Genomic DNA, 21300 nt, shown 5'->3' with positions numbered 1-21300 from the left:
AACAACCAAACAAACAAAAAAACCAAACAAAAAACAGCTGATGAGAATTTTATTCTAGAAAGTAACTCCTCTTTCTCTTTCAATGAGAGACTTTAGACTATTGGATTTTTCTTTTCCAGAATTTTCAGGATTACCTCCTTTAGGATATAATGATGAAAAGTCATAAAACCTGAGCTCCTTTACACAATTATGTTTAAATACACATCTGTTTTGTTTTTGTATTTTTTCCCCCCGCTACAACCATTTTATCATAAATTTCCTTCAGAGATAAAGTATTCCTACAGTAAACAAATCTGTCACCTTAGGTGAAAGGTAAAATATCCTTTAAGATCCTACAAATCTCATCTTTAAAACAACCAGTATTTGGCCTCTTACTTCCTTCACACCTGGATGTTGTTTGATGTTAGGAAGTCTTGACCCAGTACCAAGGTACTGCATGTCACAACTAGCAACACTGAAAAGCCTATCTTATCCTTTGTAACACCAGCTCTCAAAAGCTTTACTCAGCATCCCACTTGTTGCATTTGGCTGGAAAGCAATCAGTTCTTGATGATAGATTTCCAAGGTCAGTAAAAATTTAAACAAATAACGCCAATTACAGAATCTAGTCTGCTTGAAGGCTTAATGCCACATTAAAGCTTATCTTCAAACAACCACATAAGAAACAGACCTAAATGTCACTTGTCATCCTTAAAAGGAAAATCAGCCTTTCCGATTTATTCCAGGGCTCTCACAAACTCAGAGAGGCAGCTGAGACAACAGCTAGTCTCCTACAGAATAAGGAATCCTCCTTCCAGCAGATTCACCTGGACTGCAACTCCTGACCTCCCGAAAGAATGACAGCTAATGCCTTTTTGTTTCATAAAGATGATCCTTGAACTTAAATGAATGAGTATAAATCATACTTAAATCTAGCCCTTTTCAGCTCTAAGTGCAGACAGCACACAGACAGGCTGTCTTTATAGTAAGATCTGTATGTACACAAAAGGGACAACATAGGAGCACTGTCCCTGGCTAATTCACCCCTCCAAAGCAAGTTAAAGCTCATCTTATGGAACTCTCCTGAAGGAGATATTCTGGCCAAACAGTATGATTGGTTTGGAGCAGGAGAAGGAAGAGAATTTGGCAATCCTTGAAAGAAGTAATAGAAAACCATGACTGCTGCCTGTGAAAAAACCTCTGGAAAGCCTCAGGATCCTGAACTTCACAAAATAGGCAGGAACAAATTAAGTTGTCAGGCCATAAATAAAAGTAAATCGGAAATTTTAGCAGCTGGGATCTGACAACAGCATGGGGTCATATATGAGTACCCCTTGAAAACTCTAGAGAGACACATATAGCTTCAGAGAACTGCTCCAATTACTGTTTCCAGGAGGCTGGAATCACAGAATCACAGAATGCTGGGGATTGGAAGGGACCTCGAAAGATCATCTAGTCCAATCCCCCTGCCGGAGCAGGAACCTAAATGAGATCACATAGAAAGGCGTCCAGGCGGGTCTTGAATGTCTCCAGAGAAGGAGACTCCACAACCTCCCTGGGCAGCCTGTCCCAGGGCTCTGTCACCCTCACTGTAAAGAAGTTTTTTCTCACGTTTAAGCAGAACCTCCTGTGTTCCAGCTTACACCCATTGCTCCTTGTCCTACCATTGGGCATCACTGAGAAGAGCCTGGCTCCATCCTTGTGACATTTGCCCTTAACATATTTGTAAACATTAATTAGGTCTCCCCTGAGTCTCCTCTTTTCCAAGCTAAGGAGACCCAGCTCCCTCAGCCTTTCCTCATAAGGGAGATGCTCCACTCCCTTAATCATCTTTGTGGCTCTATGCTGGACTCTCTCAAGCAGTTCCCTGTGGAATGTATGTCACAGAGCTGCCAGACAAGCCACAGAAATGCCAGAGTACATTCGCAAGGTCTGCAACCCTGCCCTGAGGAGAGCCTTCCTATCTGCACTTATTTGGTACAATGAACGACAAATGGAACATATTTCACTGACATGGTATTTCTTTGTTCAAATTAAGGGGAAGCTTCCTTTCATTTTGAAATGGTAACTCCTGCTCATTTCAGGTACAGATAATTTTGGGGGTACCTGTTTGCCATGCTCATCTGTGAAGAGTCTTCTCCTGTAAGTCCACTCCCACTCATACCTTGCTCTGACTTTGTTTCCTGTAAAAATACAAGTATGAGAAGCTGTGCATCTCCTGTTGGGCAGAGAGGAAATGTTTTCAGAAAAAATATTTGAAAACAAAATTCTGCATTGTACAGACTTGATAAAAATCAACAGTATATTTGTTTCCTTTCCTTGTAGGCAAAGCAAAACTTCAAGGGTTTTCTTCAAGAATAAAGGCTGCACAAAGAACTAAAAATTGCAAATATAAAACTCAGAAAAAGAATTAAGATTTAGTTTTGCATGGAAAAAGTACATAAATATCAGACTTTACATCTAGTACTGTTGAAGTTCTAGGATCAGTCCCATAACTACTCAGCTCATGCACATCAAACAGCTAGATTTCCCTTGAAAAAGCAAGGGAATGACTCCGGAGAAGAAAAAAAAATACAATTAGCTTTCATAGAATCGTTAAATTCTTTAATCCAATAAAATTTTCCAAACTCCTTTTACCTTGTGTAGATGCTAAACTCTATTGATTTAATACCATGAGAACTTTAAATAGTGGATGATTTTGAGAAACACAAACATCAGCTCCCTTTATCCATTTATAGCTGCCACAGCTTAAGAGATAACCAAATATTCCCACTCAGAGAGAAATTCTAAAAACTTCAACAAACTGTAAAAACTAAAGTCTCGTGCTCTGAAGCTCATACCCACAGATAAGTATAATGGTTATTTCATGCAAGGCTAAAAAAGTTCATCGACTGAGGCACAACCATAAAAATGTATTAGAAGTCATTTTCTCCCTCAAGTACTAATACTTCAATAGTATAAATTAATATGAAGAGGTTTTATTAGCCAACTTTAAAGATTCAATATGTCTAGACAGGAGATCAATATTTCATATAAAGTTTTGCTTTTTTCATGGGTCTTTAATGTTCATCCATGGCTTTAAGACTATTACCACAAACTCATAATACTCAGGAAAGAAATTCAAGAATACTTTAAAACTAAGATATAGTCAGTTTTCCATCTGAAAAATGGATGGAATTTTACAGCTCACATTGCTCATAAAGATATCTGTTCTTCAACTATCAAAAGAAAGCTGCAGAAAGGTAGGTAATTTGCATGAAAACATTAAATTAGTGGCACAGCATTTTGATTCTAGGTTCCCAAACACAGATTTAATCCATTAGATAATACTGACTGAAGTTTGCATAATGAAAATAAACGCAAAACCAAAACACTGCAGGCAAATGTTTCAGGTAGGGTCTGATCCAAAGCTTTCTGAATTCAAAAGAAGTCACACTTTAGACCCTGTTTAAACATCTTTTAATTTGTATATCCTCAGTCAAATTGAATTTTGAGTTACTCTCAAAAGCAAAGTTCTGAGCGATGAATATGAAGGTATCCAGTTTTCCCACTATAACCAGAAGGAAACTGTTTGCTTCTTCAACTTACCTGTTTAATAGTGCTGTTCCTCCCTCGCCATGAAAACCACCACCTTCCACCCTTTTTGGGCATCTTGTCCCTCATTATAGATTCCACAGTAGCCTGTGATAAATGGATGATAACATAAAAAAAAAACAAAACAAAGGACAACCTGATATATGTAAATGAAAGAAAGAGCCAAACACACAATTTTAACTGATAATAAAGAGAATAAAAGTAAACGTACTGTTTGTGGACCATAAATTCTACTAAAGCAAAATTTAATGGCATCCAGAGCTGCTCTGAAGTAACTTAAGCATGAATACTTATGATATTTTTAAAAGGAAAATGAAAAAGAGATAAAATCAAAGAAGGAAAAAAAAAGCATAAATAGGTATTAGTATAATGTAGAATGGAGAACCTACTGTTTTTAAGTTGAAGTTACTTAGTGGAAATTATATTTTAAAAAAAGAAAAATAGCACTTTGTGAAGGAACTCTCACACAAAACAGTAACAAACCCATATGCAAGATAATTATTCTCATTTAAAAATAACTACAAAGTTCATATTTAATCACTAGTTTGGAAAAAAGCAGAGACATTACTAGCTTTGATGAGATTAGTATGATGCTATGAATTTGACTGACAATGTTAGAACTGTTGTTTTTTTAAAAACTCTGGCTACTTTTCATTGGTTATATATACTAGACCTCAGCAGAGAAAAGTTTCTTTCAATACCCATAATGACTGGAGCCTTTTGCATTGAAACAAGGAGAGATTAATTCTTTCACTCAGGGAGTAAGCAAAAGACAAAAAGGGAAAATATTATAGTAAAGGCAGCCACAGTATTTGGTACACCCTAAAATAGCTTAGTCACTGGCTTTCTGAGATGATAGCCTCCACTGTAAGCAAAGTCACCAAAATAAAACTGTGATGTTGATCAGTGATTTTTTTTTTAAAAAAAAAAAGACAAACAAAAAAAACAGGTCCCAAGAACTCTTAGCAGTTAAGAGAGAGGGCTGAGTTCAGCTGATGTATGTGACAATGCATCCTTCTTCTCAGTTTTTCCATAGACTCTCTTCACTATACTATCTAAAGTATATGAGAAAAGAAAGAAATGACAAAGGAATAAAGTTGAGCAAATGAGTTGAGAACTTTTTAAACAAAAATAAGAAAAACAAGGAGCAGATGGAGCTATTGAGAATGGAATGCAACTGTTGAAAACAATGGCTACAATTTAAGGAGGTTCTCAAACATATGGACAACTTCAAGCAGACCTCCTATTGACCTTTAGTGAGATAATTCACATGCTTACAATTAGACATGTGTTTAAGTGTGTTTCGCAGAACATGAATGATATTTTTTGCAAAAACTCCAGTTTTCAATCATTTCAGAAAGCCTGTTTGATAAAGTATTTTAGTATTTCAATTTCTTAGTTCCATTGTTACAGAAAATTAAAACTCTAACTAACAAGTCATTAAGAAAACAGTAGGATGACTGATAGCATAAACAAGTAACTTTAGTTTCAGATGTACAGTTCAGCCAAGTAAACCTTCCCAGTCATACAGACTGTTCCAACTACATATACTGGCTTCTCCACTAAATTAAAATTGCCCTGTCTACAAAGTTTTCCGCATTCAGAATGTAAGTTAACCATTAAGAAAAATTAATACATTGAATTTCACAGTCATAGAAGACTTTTTACTGATAACCTACATGAATATCTTCGTAACATTAATGCTGTTCAAAGAATTGCCATTTCCTTTAACTCAACGGCAAAAATATTTCATACCAATTCTTCCCATTTACCCATTCTAGGCAAAACCCAAAGCATCTGGCTCAGGCAAAGTGTTTAGTTAAAAATGCAGTTACCTTGCACTATCTTTATTGCCACTGAAGACCCAACAGACACCTATCAAGGTCTGAATCACTCTCTGGAAGAGCCCAACAAATACTCAGTTGGATAATTATACACCTTCTGTAGGCACTTGAATTCCATGGGATGAATCGCACCTTTGATGATTACTAGAACATTTGCAGTAAAGCACAAAACATCTGGCTCTGACATCCTTGAAACTCAAGCCAGGTTTACAAGATGTTGGGGACCATTTGCAGTAAAGCACAAAACATCTGGCTCTAACATCCTTGAAACTCAAGTTTATAGGATCAATTTACTTTATATTGGGATGCTACAGTGGCACTGCATATATAGGTAATGTGGTACTAAAATAGAAATAACACAAGAGGTAGAGTATTCAGGGCTTTGAAGACATTTTTATTCCAAGTTCATGGCAATGGACACAGCATTTGAATTCACACATATAAAACCTAAAAACATGTGAAATGCTGCAAATGGTAGAAGGAAATTTTAGTTTCCAAAATTTATTAAATCCATGGCCAACAAGGATACAAATTAGTGCCAATGGTGTTACTACTTCTTTATACACATGTACAGTAACGTGTACTTCTGTCCTGAGCATCTGTGTGGCACCAGGTCACGTGAAATTGAACTAAGTTCACCAATGCATTTAATATAAGCCAACACATAGCTGTCACATAGTCATAGCTATCTACCACTACCCACCTGGGGCATGAACGATCAACCAACAAACAGAAAACTAGCAAGCTACAGGCCTTCCTTTTCTAGTAGTTAAAGCTTATTCCCCAAGGTTAAAATTGCCGGCATCCATTTTTGATAATATATGCTGTATACAGATAAAATCGAAAGCAGTCACCAAGTATTCAGCTACAGTAAACACTAACATGGGTCAATTTATGTTTATAATTCATATTAATGAATCCCTCCTTCAAAATATTTGTAATGACCTTAGCCCAGCAAATACAAACCATTCACAGACCAAATTTAGTCCTGCTTATTTAGCCCTTAGCATAAACTAGATGGTTATGTGTGGACAGATACTACTGATGGGCAGATTCCTTTGTATAACAACCCTCTTCCCTGCCTTAATAAATGGTAGAACGTCACAACTCCTCCTCTGACCAACCTTCATGTTCAATCTCACCTTTGGCAAAGGTTTCTGGAATGCCTGCATTGCCAGCAGAAGAGGACCAGCTGTCGTCCAGTTGTAGTACCTGGGCATGCAAGAGAGACAATTGCTGCATTTTGTAATCCCAAGGTTCCAATTCATAATCCCCCTAGTATTTACCATCTGGCAGGTTAAAGCAATGAAGCCTCATTAGCACAGGTCAGACTCTGCCCTGCATCAGCAATAGCAGACCCACCTTATTCCACAGTATGTTCACAGGTATTTACAGCATATACTTTTCAAGATATGCAAAAGAAGCTAGGTCTTTAAGTAGAAATGGTATTTGTTGTACATTCCTCAAGTCCTTGCTATACCTCATTATCATGGGATAAGCTACTTTTTTTACAAGCTGCTTTCACTGGTTTTCCATCAAGGAACTACACAAAAGTTGGGCCATAGTCTGTGGGATGTCAAGCTTTTGCTATTACATGTTGAACATGGGTCAACTCTTATTACACACAGGAGGACAAATACAGTATTATTGTCCATCTGTCTAGGGAAGCTGAAGCTCACATGACATCCAGAGAATGTGACAGTAAGATCCTCACTAAGTACTCCTCTCTTCTCAACACATCAGTAGGCAGGTAAACATTACCATCAAATTAAGAGAACTATGGCAGTGAAGCAATAATTGACTCACCTCAGACCAGGAGAAGGTCAAGTATGAGGCCATAACATATGCAATACAAACTGCACCAGGCACATCAGATTTGTATGAGCCAGGTCTACGACTAAGGGTGGCCTAACCTCTAAGTGCAGCACAATGCCACAACCTCCCCTCTACTCTGTAACACTGTATGCCAGGTGTAAGGAGCTCTCAAGTTAAAATATCCTCCAAAAAGCTGCATCTGGCATAGACCATAATGCTGCATTGCTGCCAGCAATATAAATATATGAAATAACGTCAGCACTGCAGAAATAGACATCTCATACTTGGTGGGTGAAGTTTGATAAGTCTTGAAAAGCAAGACTGCCAATTGACTGTGAACAGTATTAGCATTTAATACTAGCTTTTTGAAATTCAAATTGTGTCAGTTAGCTGTAACAGGTCATCTGAAACTGCTCTTTACTTCCAATTTAAAAGAGCAGAGGTAACTAGAAGAGCCTGAATTCACTAGAGAGTTGACTCTTTCTGAATGAATCTAAGCTATGAACATTCAAAACCTTTTTTTCAGCTACAGTTAAACTGACATAATGCACTGAAGTGCCACAAAAGTATTTTTGTTGCAACAGTAAAATATTTCTTTCCTGCAATATACTTACTTATTTCCAATCTTAACCACAAGGTTAGGGTCATCAATGATAGAAGGATTGTCCACAAACTGCTGATATGTTACTGCATGTTCTAAGAATACTTCTGTGGGGGGAAAAAAATTACATATGTAAAGCATGTATTTACACATGCCTGGGACAGGCAACCTAAACCTCTTAGCATCACTCAGACACATAGGTTACACGTTCAGGGTCAGCCCTTCATTACAAAGGTGCTGAGATAAGCAATGACATGGAAGCAAGATGTTCAGATGATGCTGAGGGTTTCTTTGTTAGCTGCTGAGTGTCTTTCATGTTCAAAATACAAGATAAGTGAAAGCGCGGGGATGGAACTGTGAGGAAGAAAAATCAGGCTTCCAAGCAAGGCAAGGAAGTACTTTGTCATGCCTTTCACTGGTCCTCTGTCCAAGTTAGCAGTAGGAACTGATGGGCTCAACATCTATGTAAACTCACAGCCAGAAATGTAATCATCATTTCTAAGGCCTACAGCAAAGTGAAAATGTCTATGAATAAATACCCCTTCCACTGGCTGTGACTCCTTTCACAAAATCTATGTAATTTACAAGTGACTCAGATAACAATACAACTCCAGTAAATCACAATATATTTGAAATGTTTTAATAGCTAGCTTCTGAACAGCAATCAGTGTAGCATCAGGCTCATATGACTTTAGGACCGCATATTACTGCGGAAAGTACAAGTATTAATGCATTTATCTTCACACTATGCAGCTGGAAGTTTAAGGCACAGAGCACTGTAAATTATTTATCTAAAAGTCATACAAGAAACTGGAGGTAGAGCAGGAATTCAGATTAGTTTCCAATTCCGTCTCCTAGTGTCCCTATCCACAGACCACCTTTTTTATTCCTGACACCGACAGCTGTGAATTTCCTAGCTGTACACTGTACCAAGTGGCAAAAGTACCATTAACACTATATGATACAAAACATAGTACTATCAGGAAATAAAAATACTAATAAAATACTTTCAAAAAATAGTGTATAGTATACTATACTAGTATATAGTGAATTATTAAAATGTGTTAAAAACCAAAAGTCCTATATAAGCCTACTATTTTAAGTACAAAAAATTTTAGGAAACCTATCATTACAGGGACAGTATTTATCTTCTGAACACATTCTTGAGTACAGCCACAGGAGGGCACTGCTTCTTCGGTCTAGAATGCTACAACTCGGCTGACAGCACATGCCTGTAATTCAGGAAGTCATTCTGTACCTTTGGTTATTTCTTTGTTGTCAGTAAGGCCTCCGCAGAGGGAAATGGCAATGGAGGGCAAATCTCGAATTCCATCCGAGGTGCTTTCAGCTCCACTGTCAACACCTGAGCTCCCGACAGACTGCGGAGACTGGCTGGCTGACCACGGCCCTGTGTCATTCGTGTTCTTGCTTTGGACATTATCCCCACTGGAAAAGAAAAATCAGGCATTCAGTATTCATGTATTCTTCCCAAACTTGCTCCCCTCAACAAGCACTGTTTGTACCTCACACACCTGACACACTTCAGGAAAAGAGAAAGAAAATTAAAAAAAAAAAATCAAAATCTTTGCTTGGTTTTGCCATAAAATTTAAACAGAGTAGTACAGGCCTCATGTACCCTCAAATATTAGATTGCTTCATTTATTTGCCTAAACTCACTTATTTACAAGAGATAGAAAAATAAGACAATAAATATACAATCTTAGCAGACAAAATTTTGCTACTATAAGCAGAGTTTACACTAGTAGAACTATTCCCACATAGAAACAAGAATAAACATTTGAGTTTATTATTTAATTTATAGTAATTATATAAAATGATCACTAAACCCAAAACAAAGGATGTGTTTGTATATTCATGTCATGAATATATAAATACTCTACATATAAACTATTAGGATTAAAATTTCAAGAAACAATAAATCATTATGCCCACTTAAAAACTCTGTATAGATGAGATCATTATTACAAAGCACAGGCTCATCAAACTCTGATTTCCATTCCAGATTTATATCAATGAATTTCAGACAGTAATTCTCAATCCAACCTTTTTCTCCACATTACTAATCTCTCTCAGTTTTACTGAAATGCTAATATTACAACAGCTTAGTTTAAGCAAGCAGAAAAGAAAAGATATGCAAGCTACTTTAGCTGTTGTTCAATGACTTTAGTCAAATAAGTAGATTACAATGTGGAAAGAGGGCTATAAATGTTATTACAGGCTCTAATAACAATCGGAACAAGTTGGAAATTGTATGTTCAGGGTGCAATATTTTCACAAATAAATCTGTCATGTGTCTTCCAAAAATTATTTTCTAATAATCATATTTATAGGTGATCACAGTAAAACAGCATTAGAGCAGTAATTTTGTGCTAATACTGTTAACAACAAAATATGTTCTTCATGGTAATAAACAAGGACATGGGGATAAATATATCCCAAGGCCAACTGCTCTCCCAGGGCATGTGAGTAACACTCATAAACATCAGTGTACATTACATAACAATCCACAATCAATGTATGATGCTTAATTGACTAAAACAGAAAATCAGTTTCGAGCATACTTCTCAAGCCTTCCAAAAGCTTTAATATTCCTCTCTACAGAGTTTTATTTTCCTTCTGCCTTCACTTCTGCTTGGACTCTGAAAAGAGGTCTTAATCTGGTTGGCAATGAAGAGTTTGATTCTATGGTAGGTCAAAAGTTGGACTCACTGGTCCTTGTGGGTCCTTTCCAACTCACAACATTCTGTGATTCTATGATCTAAATCTGGAAGGTGACAAGAGCTCTTCAAATAGTAAAAATATAAGAAAATGACTTATACTTCTTGGGGAAATAAAGTGCAGCAACTTCTGGATCCATGTCAGTGAGGTCATCTAAATAGACACCATCAGCACCAAGATGTCGGCTTCGTTTGTCTGGAAGGGACAGCACAAATAAGTCTATTAATGAGCATTTTCTGAGTAACAAGCCAGAATTGTTACTATGGCTTTACAATTCATTTTAAGATTGAGAAACCAGACAAGTTATAACAGTTTGTGAACTGAATTTGTACCAAATGGTACTGCCAAAAATTTCAAAACAAGTTGCTCATATACATTGTTCTGACTTTGAATGCACAAAATGGGACAATAGAGGACTAGTTTTGAGACATGCTGAAGCCTCTCTTCCCAGACAAAAGCACTGGGAATTAGAAGTCAGTGGTCACTGTAGGAAAACAGCAAAAGGAAAACTTTCTGAGTATTTGCATAGGCAAATATCGCAGTAAGGCAATCAGAGCATTTAATCTCCAAGATCTAACCTTCAATCCCCCTTTGCAAAAGGGAAATAACACAACAGACTATACTATAGTCACAAATACACTATAACTGGCTTGTTATGGAGACAACTCACTGTTTATCACATACAACTGATGCACTGTGTGTGCACATGCACCATTGCAGGGGACAAGACAACCCTCCTGGGTCTTTCACTAGTGCCAACACACAGAGTCATCACTGCAATGTTGTTGCTGGTACATCTAGACAAGTAAACACTGTAAGGCCAAAACCTAATTTGGAATTCATTCTAAAACCCACAACTTCTCACTGTTCCAATTTCCAACATCAAACATCAGAAAAGAAACCAGAAAAAAAGTTATGTAAAGACTGAATTGTAAGCAGAGCAACACTGTCATTTTTGTCTTCAAAGACAGTGGAATGCACAGGGAAGTGGCCAAGAAACTTGTATGTTTACTGGTTAAAAAGCAGCTGCACAAACTAGGCTTATATAGGACTTACATAATTACAGAATAATCAGAGCTCTAAAACATATCATTTGCAAGCAAAAAAATTTCATATGAAGCTTGTAATGCTTATTATAAAATACCATGGATATAGAGCCCAGAAATTAAGAAGGAGAAAAGCAGATGGACTTATATTTCACAAATTCAGGACAGAACATGTACCACACAGAACTGAAATTGCTCACGTGAAACAAGAGCATCTTAATTTATGGCAAATCTGTTCTTTGTGCAGAAGATGTACTACAACTTTGCACTAGAGCAGGGAGGTTCCACAATTACCAGCAACACACACATAACAACTCAGAACCAGCAATCTACAGTGTGCTTGTACCAAAAAGTTAAATCCCTGAACTTGTCAAATATGGATGAATTTGGAGCAAGTTTTACAGTCTTGCTCACACACACAGAGCTGACAAAAATCTCAGATCAAGGAGAATTTTCTGTCTTACTACATGGCTCCTGTGAACAGCCTGATGCATGGCTCAGGTTTTGAAGGTTGTTTTCAAAGCTTATTCCTTTCCAGATCTGAAAGTGCCTTCAAGGCACAGATTAATTTATATGACAATGAGGTGCTTTATCACCGTGAAATTTAAAGACAAAATCATACGTACAAAAGCTCAGAATCACCAGCTTTACCTTTCTTTCTGGAAGGGGAATCTGTCTTGCCAGCTGGTTGGGCTGAGCAAGCTACAGCTTGTTTTATTTCTTCATTGGCAGGCAACGGTGGTACAGCTACTCCTGGAGACTCTGTCTCTGGCTTATTTGTCTCAGCTGGTAAGGGCTCACTTTCCTCAGCAGTTGCTGCATCTGCTTGTCCAAGGGCAGGCAGAGGAGACACAGTGTTAAACTCCTCTATAGGAGAACTTTGGATGACCCGAAAGTGAGTGCTTTCAGAAGGATTTACATCCACCATGTTGGCTTCCTTTGCTTTGAGCAGAGAACTGGCCTGTAAGGAAAAATAAACAGATTGCAATAAAGAAAAGCTCTTAAAAAATGCAACAGGCAGTTTAACTTGTTCTGCTCACTCCAGTGAGATCAGGTTCTCAAGGTAACCAACTACAGCAGAAAGCCACCAGTAACTGAGGTGGAGACTACAGTGCTGTACACCTCTCTGCTGTGCATTTGCTTGCGCAAAATTAATCTGTACCTCGGGGCCAGGAAAGATTTGTTCTGCAATGGGCTCTACAGTCTTCATTCCCCACTCACCTGCTTGGGAACACATCACAGCTTCCACCCTGCCCTCCTTTCCTGCACAAATCCCAGCTTTTCTTCAGAAGGCAACCCAACAAACGTGAGAAGGGAGTGCAGACTGGAGTCCTTACACATTCAGGATGCTCTCAGGGACCAAGACAGGGTACACTGTCATTCATTTATACCCCAGATTTAGATTTTAAATCACTTTATAGGAACAATTCTAGATCTTCTGAGTGTGGGATAGGAGGTGTTCTTACAGAGGGGAACTGAACTCTTACAGCAGCAGCTGTATAACTGCTATAACCTTCACATCATAGCAAACAAACACAAAGATCAACAACATCCAAAGCATAACTCCCAGTTTAGGTATGGTCAGATCAGTTTGGCTAGGGACTTAGACAGGGACTGCAGAGGGAAAAGCCTCCAGGAATAAGATTTCAAATACTGACCAGGCTATGTGACTGGGATAAAAATGAAATACTTGAATCTACTAACAGGAAACCCTAAATTCTAGACTGGAAATGCCAATTTGAAACTCTTGCCTGGACCTGTGCACTTAAGTCAGTTCTCTATGTACAGAAAATAGCTCCCAATTGTCTTGCAATATACATGAGGAGGAGAATAATGCAGAGGTGATGGGACAGCTCATCTTTGGCCTACTAAAGAAGAGGACAGAGCTCTTCTGAAGGAATTAAGAATTCTGGATTCCCATCCCTGCTTCTGTCACTAGCTAGCAATAGAGAATTAAAGATAAATTATGATAGTGCCGTTATAATTCTGGTGCCACCACCAGAACACTGACCTCATCTTTCTGATGAGGATATCCACTTCCCTGGTCTGCAAAGCAGGAATTTTGTTTCTTTATACTTTTTCTGACCCCACCACTTTCTGCAGAGAAGCCAAACTTCAGCAGAAGGGGCCAAGCCCTGCACCATCCCTGCACCCATAGTTGCAGTATGCCACTGGATCCTGACCTTTATTTCTTGCATCCTGAGGCAGGTATAAGCCCCAAGTCTCCCCTTTCCCATATGAATGCTCTGACTCCACAGCTATCGTATGAAGTCAGCCAGTAGCTGACTGACCTGCAGTGTACTCAGCTGCACATGGCTACTGTGCAGCATGGGTGACAATGCTGCTGGCACACTACAGATCCTGCCATCTAACTGGGCCAAATGGCTTCAGGGAGGAGACAGGAACCAAGCCAGTCAGCTCAGCCAAGAGAACAGCATGTCTGGGCATGCAGATACAGAACTGCAGGTGTTTCTGGATGCTTATGTACTCAAGCAACTGATTTTAATTTTTGTGAATCACGCTGCTAACACTAAGCACCTAATTTCCATCTAAGACTATTTATGAATTTCAATGATTTACCAAAGGACATTGGGCTTGATTTTATACGTTATTTAAGCTTCCAGCTTTTACAAGACTAGGTCTCGGTACTTTTCCATTTTCTACTGTGTATCACCAGTGTTGAGAACATCCATGGTACAAGGTACTTTCCTGTACCTCCTAAAGAGCACGATGCAATTCTCTTACATAAAACCTTGCAATTTTATGTAAAAACAGGATCCATTCCCTCTTCAGCAGTGTGCAATAGAATAAGCACATGTGCCCCATTAAAGCACAACAGATGCTAGCAGGAATTAAACAAATTACATTGGATACCTTTGCAGCCTGGGGTAGCTCTCCCCACGCCCAGTGCATGTGAGGATTATTCTTCAGTCCACTTCTGTCCGTAGGTTTACTGACTAATTCTGAGTCACTGTTAGGAGTAGGAGGGCGTGAATCTGATGGGCTGAAGGAAAACAAACAAAAAATATTACAAAACCAAAAGTAACCACAATGCACTAAACACTACCCAAACTGCTATCTACCAACCCAAAGCATTCAAGATCTAAATAATCATCAGCCACTGAAAGTGTGAAAGCATGGAAAAACAGTTTAAAGAGTTCAGGATACTCTTAGACTGGCATTCAGAGGTCTCATCCATTTTTTAGTAAGTGCTGTCATAGAAGCAGAATTGGAGAAGCTGAAAGAGATGGAACAGAGCACTGGACCTGAACATTTCAGGATGATTTCTATTTTTCTGTGTGGAAAAAAGAATGGAGATGGTACCAGCAGCAGCAGGTGAATAGATGTTAGTATTGTTATTATGGATGCAAAGTGCAGAAATTACTCACTCGCATCAGACACTTTAGCTTGACTAAGTAATAAGTTAGTCTAAGGAATCCAGTTGATTACTTCCTTCTACTAACTTGTTCAGTTCTACCCTTGGATGCATGTTTATAGGGAAACCAGCAGGAGAGCTATACAAAGATTTTGAGCCCTTCTAGTTAAAGAAAATATTTAGCTGTTTGTTTTGCTGATCATTCAATAGAAAATACTTAATAATTAATTGGTAAATTATCACTTTGTAGCTTATTTCTCAGGTGGTGAAATCAATACTGTGATGTCAAGTCAGCCATTAATAAATAATGATTCACTGATTTCAAGGACCAAAGGAAAAATTCTGATTATCTACTCTGCGTTTCTGCAGAATGCAAGAATTGCACAAAGAACTGCCTGAACAAAGCCCATTATTTTTTGTCGGAGCCATAGCCTGTCTTTGGTATACTCATGCAGTCCTGATTTAAAAACTACTAGCAACACAAGGTCCAAACTATGTTTAGTATAAATTCTTCACGTTTGATTTATTATTTACCTTCTTCTGGATAAACTGAATATCCAAACCAGTTTTGCTCTTTCAATGTAAGGCAGTTTTGTAGAGCTAGCTGGTAGGGAATTCATTGGTCACAGGAAAATAATTACTTCACACTAACATAAAGTAGCTTTTAAATATCTGTGAATTTTACATCTGAGAAAACAGCAACCTGATTATCTACATTATTCCTTGTTTTTATCTATGTTGTAGTAAGATACACTGTGAACATGGATAAACAACACTATAACTTTTTTAGCTACAGATCATTATGTTATCTAACAAAACTATAAAATTCATAAGCAATGCCACTGTGGAAGATCTATCTTGGTCCTAAGAATTTCAAATTTAGTCCTTAGGGTATAACCTACCATGTGACAGATGAAGGAATCGATACAATGTGATTTAAAAGGTACTTTCAAGCTCTGAGGATTCAATAAATGTCTGGTGGGTTTTTCAGCAACTTCTACATCTCCCACTGACAAGTCTGTAGGATTTGCAGTATTTTCCACACATCTAGGGCCCACTGAAACCTTGGAAATCAGGAGTCTGGGCACTTCAGAAAGTCTCAGCAGGCAATAATGCTTCTATTGCTGCTTTAAGCCCAAAACATCTAGATTTAAGGAAGTGTCACTGCACGTGTTAATCTGTGCACTACACAAATTTTAATCTTCAAAATACCTAATATTTACTTATAAAAATCTTCAGTCTGGGCTTTGGAGTATGTCCAGCCAAGGTTCACTTAGCCAGCCAGACAGCCTGAGAGAATACAGGTACTGCTTCAGTTTGTGAAAGAATCTCTGCACTTTGCAGTAAGAACACTGACGGGAAATCTTGCCTTTCCATAATTTTCACCAAAAATACAGTTTCCTTGTACACACAACTGAGTGGTAAAGAAGTCCAGGCCGTTACTCAGCACCAAGAATCATGATGTGTATTCCCAGACACACACATGCAAGTGTCAGAAATATGGCACTTGCATGTGTATGTATATTAAAATAGGCAGAGTTCTGCTCTGAGAAGGATGTTGCTGCAAAAGGTTGCCCGATCATCCATGAACATGTCTGGGTTATTGGTTAAGAGTAGATATACCTACAAGTATAACCACGGTAAGTTAGGAACAGGGTGAGCATCTAACCCCTAAAACATTACCCACTCTCTCAAAACAAAGTGCACAAAATATACACTAGCTACTGAACTTTCAACACAAGCACAATGGAGACATCTTCATTCTCATTCTATAAATACAACTTTTCTATACTATAAAATATAAGGATTTAGTAGTAACAAAATGATAGATCTTCAGAATTCTTTTCAGTTGAATTCTCCTTATAGATTAGTGTACAAATGCTAATACAACCTTAGGGTAGACCAGAATTATCACTGTGATACCATCTTAATTTAAAAGATCCAAGACCAAATCAGACTGCAAACATGCATCTGCAAGGCAAACAGGGTAAATTATTTTGTATAAAAGTATTCTCATTCCTTTGATAATCTGGGACATAAGCTGGAATTTTCTATGTCAACCACAAACATTAATACAGGGCTAGTGGCCTCCTGATGAGAGGTTTTCCATTACAGAGAAATACCTTTGCTTTTTTCTTCACATACCATATTTTTGTTTAACACTCAATAGCTACTCTCTCCAACTAATATCTTTCTGGAACAGCAAGAATAATCTCTGTAGTTTATGGATGCAGATAACAATTATGCCTACTACAGCTCTGTTTGTATACTTCCTACTTGTATAGTTCTGCTTCCATATGTAATACCAGGTGTCATCTCCTTTACCTGCACTTGGACTATTTTGGCTGCTATTCATTTCATACTGTTGCCACCAAAGTGAAGTGAAACTGAAGATTCACAAAGCTCACAATCACATTCCTTTATATTTTTTTAGCTCCATTAGATCAAATTAAATCCAGAATTAATGTTATGCTTGCACTAGGGGTCAATAAGGCTGAATACCAAGACCATATAGGATTTGTAACCCAGTGGCAGTATCCTGCAAATGCATCCATAGATCAGACTCAAAATGGGTTCTTTATTACTTACACCACCAAGCCATTTGTTTTCAACTGAACTATGCCTTGCAATTCCCCTGTCTTTAAGTTAGGCACTGACCCAGCCCAGCTGAAATTTTTCTGTCTTACACAGATTGCTGAGATACTGCAGATCAAACTAGAGCCGCCCAACCTGTCAACACTATACAAGAATTAAGGGAAAGTTCACTTCAGTCATTTAGATCAGCATATCTGATTCACAGCCTATAAATGCTGAATATTTGTGTCACATCATTCCTTAACAGCTATGATTACACTCAATGTAATCCAATGTCAAAGAATAAGGCACTTGGCCTGTAGCTGGCACTTCAACAATAGCAAACCACACTGATCTTTGCAGTGTTTCCCACTGAAAGCAAAGGTAGCTCTGAGAAAGCAGCTGTGTGACCTGAGAAAAAGTCCTCTCTTGACTGAGGCCAAAAAGATCGGGAAAAGATAGTCAGAAGGAAAGAGGCCTACCTCATGTACATGTTACAACAATAGCTGAGAGCCTTTGAATGTCCTTTGAGGTGGCCATTATATAGTTTCTTATTTGACGTGGAGGAAAACAGTCGCAGACACAGCGAGGGCCTAACTCAGAAATGTTAGTACTGCACTTCAGCTGTATATCTCGACTCCAGGACAGTGAACTCCAGAGTAAAGTTCATGTAGCCACTCAGGTTACATCACTGCTCCATCCCAATCTGTGTGCCTGCCCTTCCTTCCCATGAAAAACACTGAGGAGGACAGCCTCGAACTTCCCACGATCTCACCTTGACTTGGTGCTGTAACACAGTCAGGTAAAGAGAGTAGACCTAGAAGCTGGGAAAACCTCAAGGCTATCAGTTTTGATACAGCTTTAGGCACCTAGTATGGCATCTATGTTGAGATAAGCCACGAGCAATTTAGCCTGATTTATTGCTTAAAGCTTCCCCAGCATTAATGGAGAATTGTAGAGGTCATATTCAAACACCTACTTTAAATTTTTTCAGCTGAGTTGCTGTGACTTCTCTCCACTGACTTAATGGAGAGAAAGGGCCTGGCTACAGAATCTTGAGATGTCTTGAATTTAAGATATTATAAAACTGTCTGTATCCACTTTTAGCTCTGTAGAAAAAAATCCACAGTCAGAGGAATCCTACACTACAGCAAAGGCTTAAGACTGGGTTCTAAACCTTAGACAGGATGCCTTCTCTATTGTGTCATCTTTATAAGATGCTGCCCCACTGCAATCCGATATACAGAAAGTCTTCCTGTCCCCTAAACCAGGAAACAAAGGAAGAAAAGTTCTCTTTTGGTACTGGGCTCCTCCTACTACAAATTTTGCACTCCTTATTGCTCATTTAATCTCTGGGGCCTTTGTTTTGCTTTTACTTTTGCAACTTATGCAGAAGCAAACAACTTGGGAAAACTACGGGATAAAAATGTCATTAAAATATAGACTGACTGTAAAAAGCCACAAGAAAATGTCAATCTTCAGAAGAATATAAGTTTTTACTAGTTAATTTCTTCCTTTTTTTATCATCTGAATCAACTTCAGTTTTAACCCAGGTTTTCATTGGCCTGATTTTATATTAGCCATCTTCATTCAACAGATGATTCATCAAGCTAACTTACCTCCAGTCAATGCCCACAAAGAAACAAGCAGAGGAAGTGGTTTTCAATGTCACTTTCTTTGAAAGTGTCTGGGTTAGCAGTAAGTGCAGTGAGAAGTTCACAAAGGTAACATACTATTAATGTGTTAAAAGTGTATTAATGTGTTACAAGGATTAAATGGCGGCCCAGAAAAGAAGGAGGACAGTTGTTCTACCTGTCTGGAGGAGAAAAGTGAGAAGATTGTTGAGGGCAAGAGTTAGATAGGCCTCCATCTGCTGGAACAGGGAGAAGAGAGGATTGCCCTGTGCAATCTATAGGCTTACTGGACAGCACAGCATGTTGGTAGAAAGAAAAACAGGGTGTCATTATCCACAAGTGCTGATTAACAAAAGTTCTTTGTGCATTAGCTACATGAATGCTGAATGTACATCTAGAGTTTTCAAAATCCAGAATAATGCAAACAAGAAACAAACAAAGCATACAGTTCAAAAAACCATCAAAAGGGTGGGGTATTGACACGTGCTATCACCAGACTGGTGAAGCTAATCACATTAAGCTTTACAATCACTGGAGAAAGTTTCTTCCAGAACGCAATTCAGAGCATTAAAATTAAGCCCTTTCTCTGAAATAATCTCCATGCTCTCCCTTCCTCTGCCCCTCAACTACAGAGGCAGTATATTCATAGAATCATAGAATGGTTTGGGTTGGAAGGGACCTTAAAGACCATGTAGTTCCAATCCCCCTGCCATGAGCAGGGACACCCCCCACTAGATCAGGTAGCTCAAAGCCTGATCCAACCTGGCCTTGAACATTTAAAGGGAGGAGGCATCCACAGCTTCTGTGGGCAACCTGGGCCAGTGTCTGACCATCCTCGCAGTGAAGAATTTCTTCTTCATATCTAATCTAAACCTCCCCTCTTCCAGTTTAAAGCCATTACCCCTTGTTCTATTATTAACTGCCCTTATAAAATATCCCTCCCCAGCCTTCCTGTAGGCCCCCTTCAGGTACTGGAAGGCTGATACAAGATCTCCCCGGAGCCTTCTCTTTTCCAGGGTGAACAGCCCCAACTCTCTCAGCCTGTCCTCATAGGAGAGGTGCTCCAGCCCTCAGACCTTCCTCATGGCCCTCTTCTGGACTCGTTCTAACTGGTCCATGTCTTTCTTGTGTTGGGGGCTCCAGAACTGGACACGGTACTCCAGGTGGGGCCTTACGAGAACAGAGTACAGGGGGAGAATCACCTCCCTTGACCTGCTGTCCACACTACTTCTTAGGATAAGGTTTTGTAAATATTGCTCCACTCCGATAGTCTGCATGGAGGATGTGGGGCACATGTGCACGGGGGCACACACAGAGAAAACTTAATTGGAATTATAATGCAATGCACATTAAGTGAAAAATTGCCCCTTTTTGACAGTGTTCCACAGACACAAGAGAAGAGGTCCAAACTGCTCTGTTTTGACATCAAAGGTATACATGTGCACACAAATACACATACAGGAAAAACTAAGCAAATTACTGTATGTGTTCTTTTCACATAATAAATATTTTATATCTATCTAACTGTGCAATTAATATATTAGCTGTGAAAGTGACAGAAAAAGCTCATATTCTTATTCATTAAAAAAGATATTTTTATATATCAACCCCAATCTTGCAAGTTCTTAAAAGGATTATACCCAAAGTACTAAAGATTTATATACTTGCATTCACTGAATTCCTTACAAGGTGTGTGCATCAGGGAAAGATTCAGATTTCACACTTTCTATAGTATTTATATGCAAACAGTGACATTAACAGATATAATAAATATTCTTCAGAACTTGTGGACCTGCATTTGTACGCATGCGTTTGTTGAATGCTAACCTGCACTTTTTGTGCACTATTTCATTTCAAATTTCTAAAGCATTCATCTAGTAGTTAACACTGACCATGTTTGATATCAAAATATTTAGTAAGACTTCATATAATACCAGCATATAAGATATGAATGGAAAGGGGAAGAGATTATTTAGAACTGTAATATCAGAAAAACTACCTTTGACGAGGTGACCATTCTCCATCTGAGTGAGGGTAAGATGCAGACTGAGGAAATGTAGAAACTGCAGGAGCCTTTATGTCAGATACCTCATCAACA

At 38.4% G+C, this 21300-nt stretch overlaps 1 protein-coding gene across 1 annotated transcript in view; it reads right to left on the bottom strand.

Annotated features, from left to right (window-relative positions):
- Positions 1-2085: 2085 nt before the first annotated feature.
- Positions 2086-21300, bottom strand: part of LPIN1 (lipin 1) — a gene marked incomplete at its 3' end in the record, with an annotated part of 22848 nt that continues 3633 nt past the window's right edge. The window contains exons 4-13 of the mRNA XM_010167589.1: positions 21202-21300; positions 19381-19488; positions 14493-14622; positions 12270-12579; positions 10674-10767; positions 9092-9279; positions 7847-7940; positions 6560-6629; positions 3568-3660; positions 2086-2162 (exon numbers count right to left, since the gene is read on the bottom strand). The exon at positions 21202-21300 is cut by the window's right edge and continues 20 nt beyond it. Of these exons, the coding sequence (XP_010165891.1) occupies positions 2086-2162; positions 3568-3660; positions 6560-6629; positions 7847-7940; positions 9092-9279; positions 10674-10767; positions 12270-12579; positions 14493-14622; positions 19381-19488; positions 21202-21300 (1263 nt within the window). The remainder of the gene's footprint in view (positions 2163-3567; positions 3661-6559; positions 6630-7846; positions 7941-9091; positions 9280-10673; positions 10768-12269; positions 12580-14492; positions 14623-19380; positions 19489-21201) is intronic.

The sequence above is a fragment of the Antrostomus carolinensis genome, unplaced genomic scaffold, assembly GCF_000700745.2.
Source record: "Antrostomus carolinensis isolate BGI_N321 unplaced genomic scaffold, ASM70074v2 scaffold10915, whole genome shotgun sequence".
Taxonomy (NCBI): Eukaryota; Metazoa; Chordata; class Aves; order Caprimulgiformes; family Caprimulgidae; genus Antrostomus; species Antrostomus carolinensis.
The sequence above is the reverse complement of the archived record's forward strand: the minus strand, read 5'-3'. Positions and strand labels throughout refer to the sequence as shown.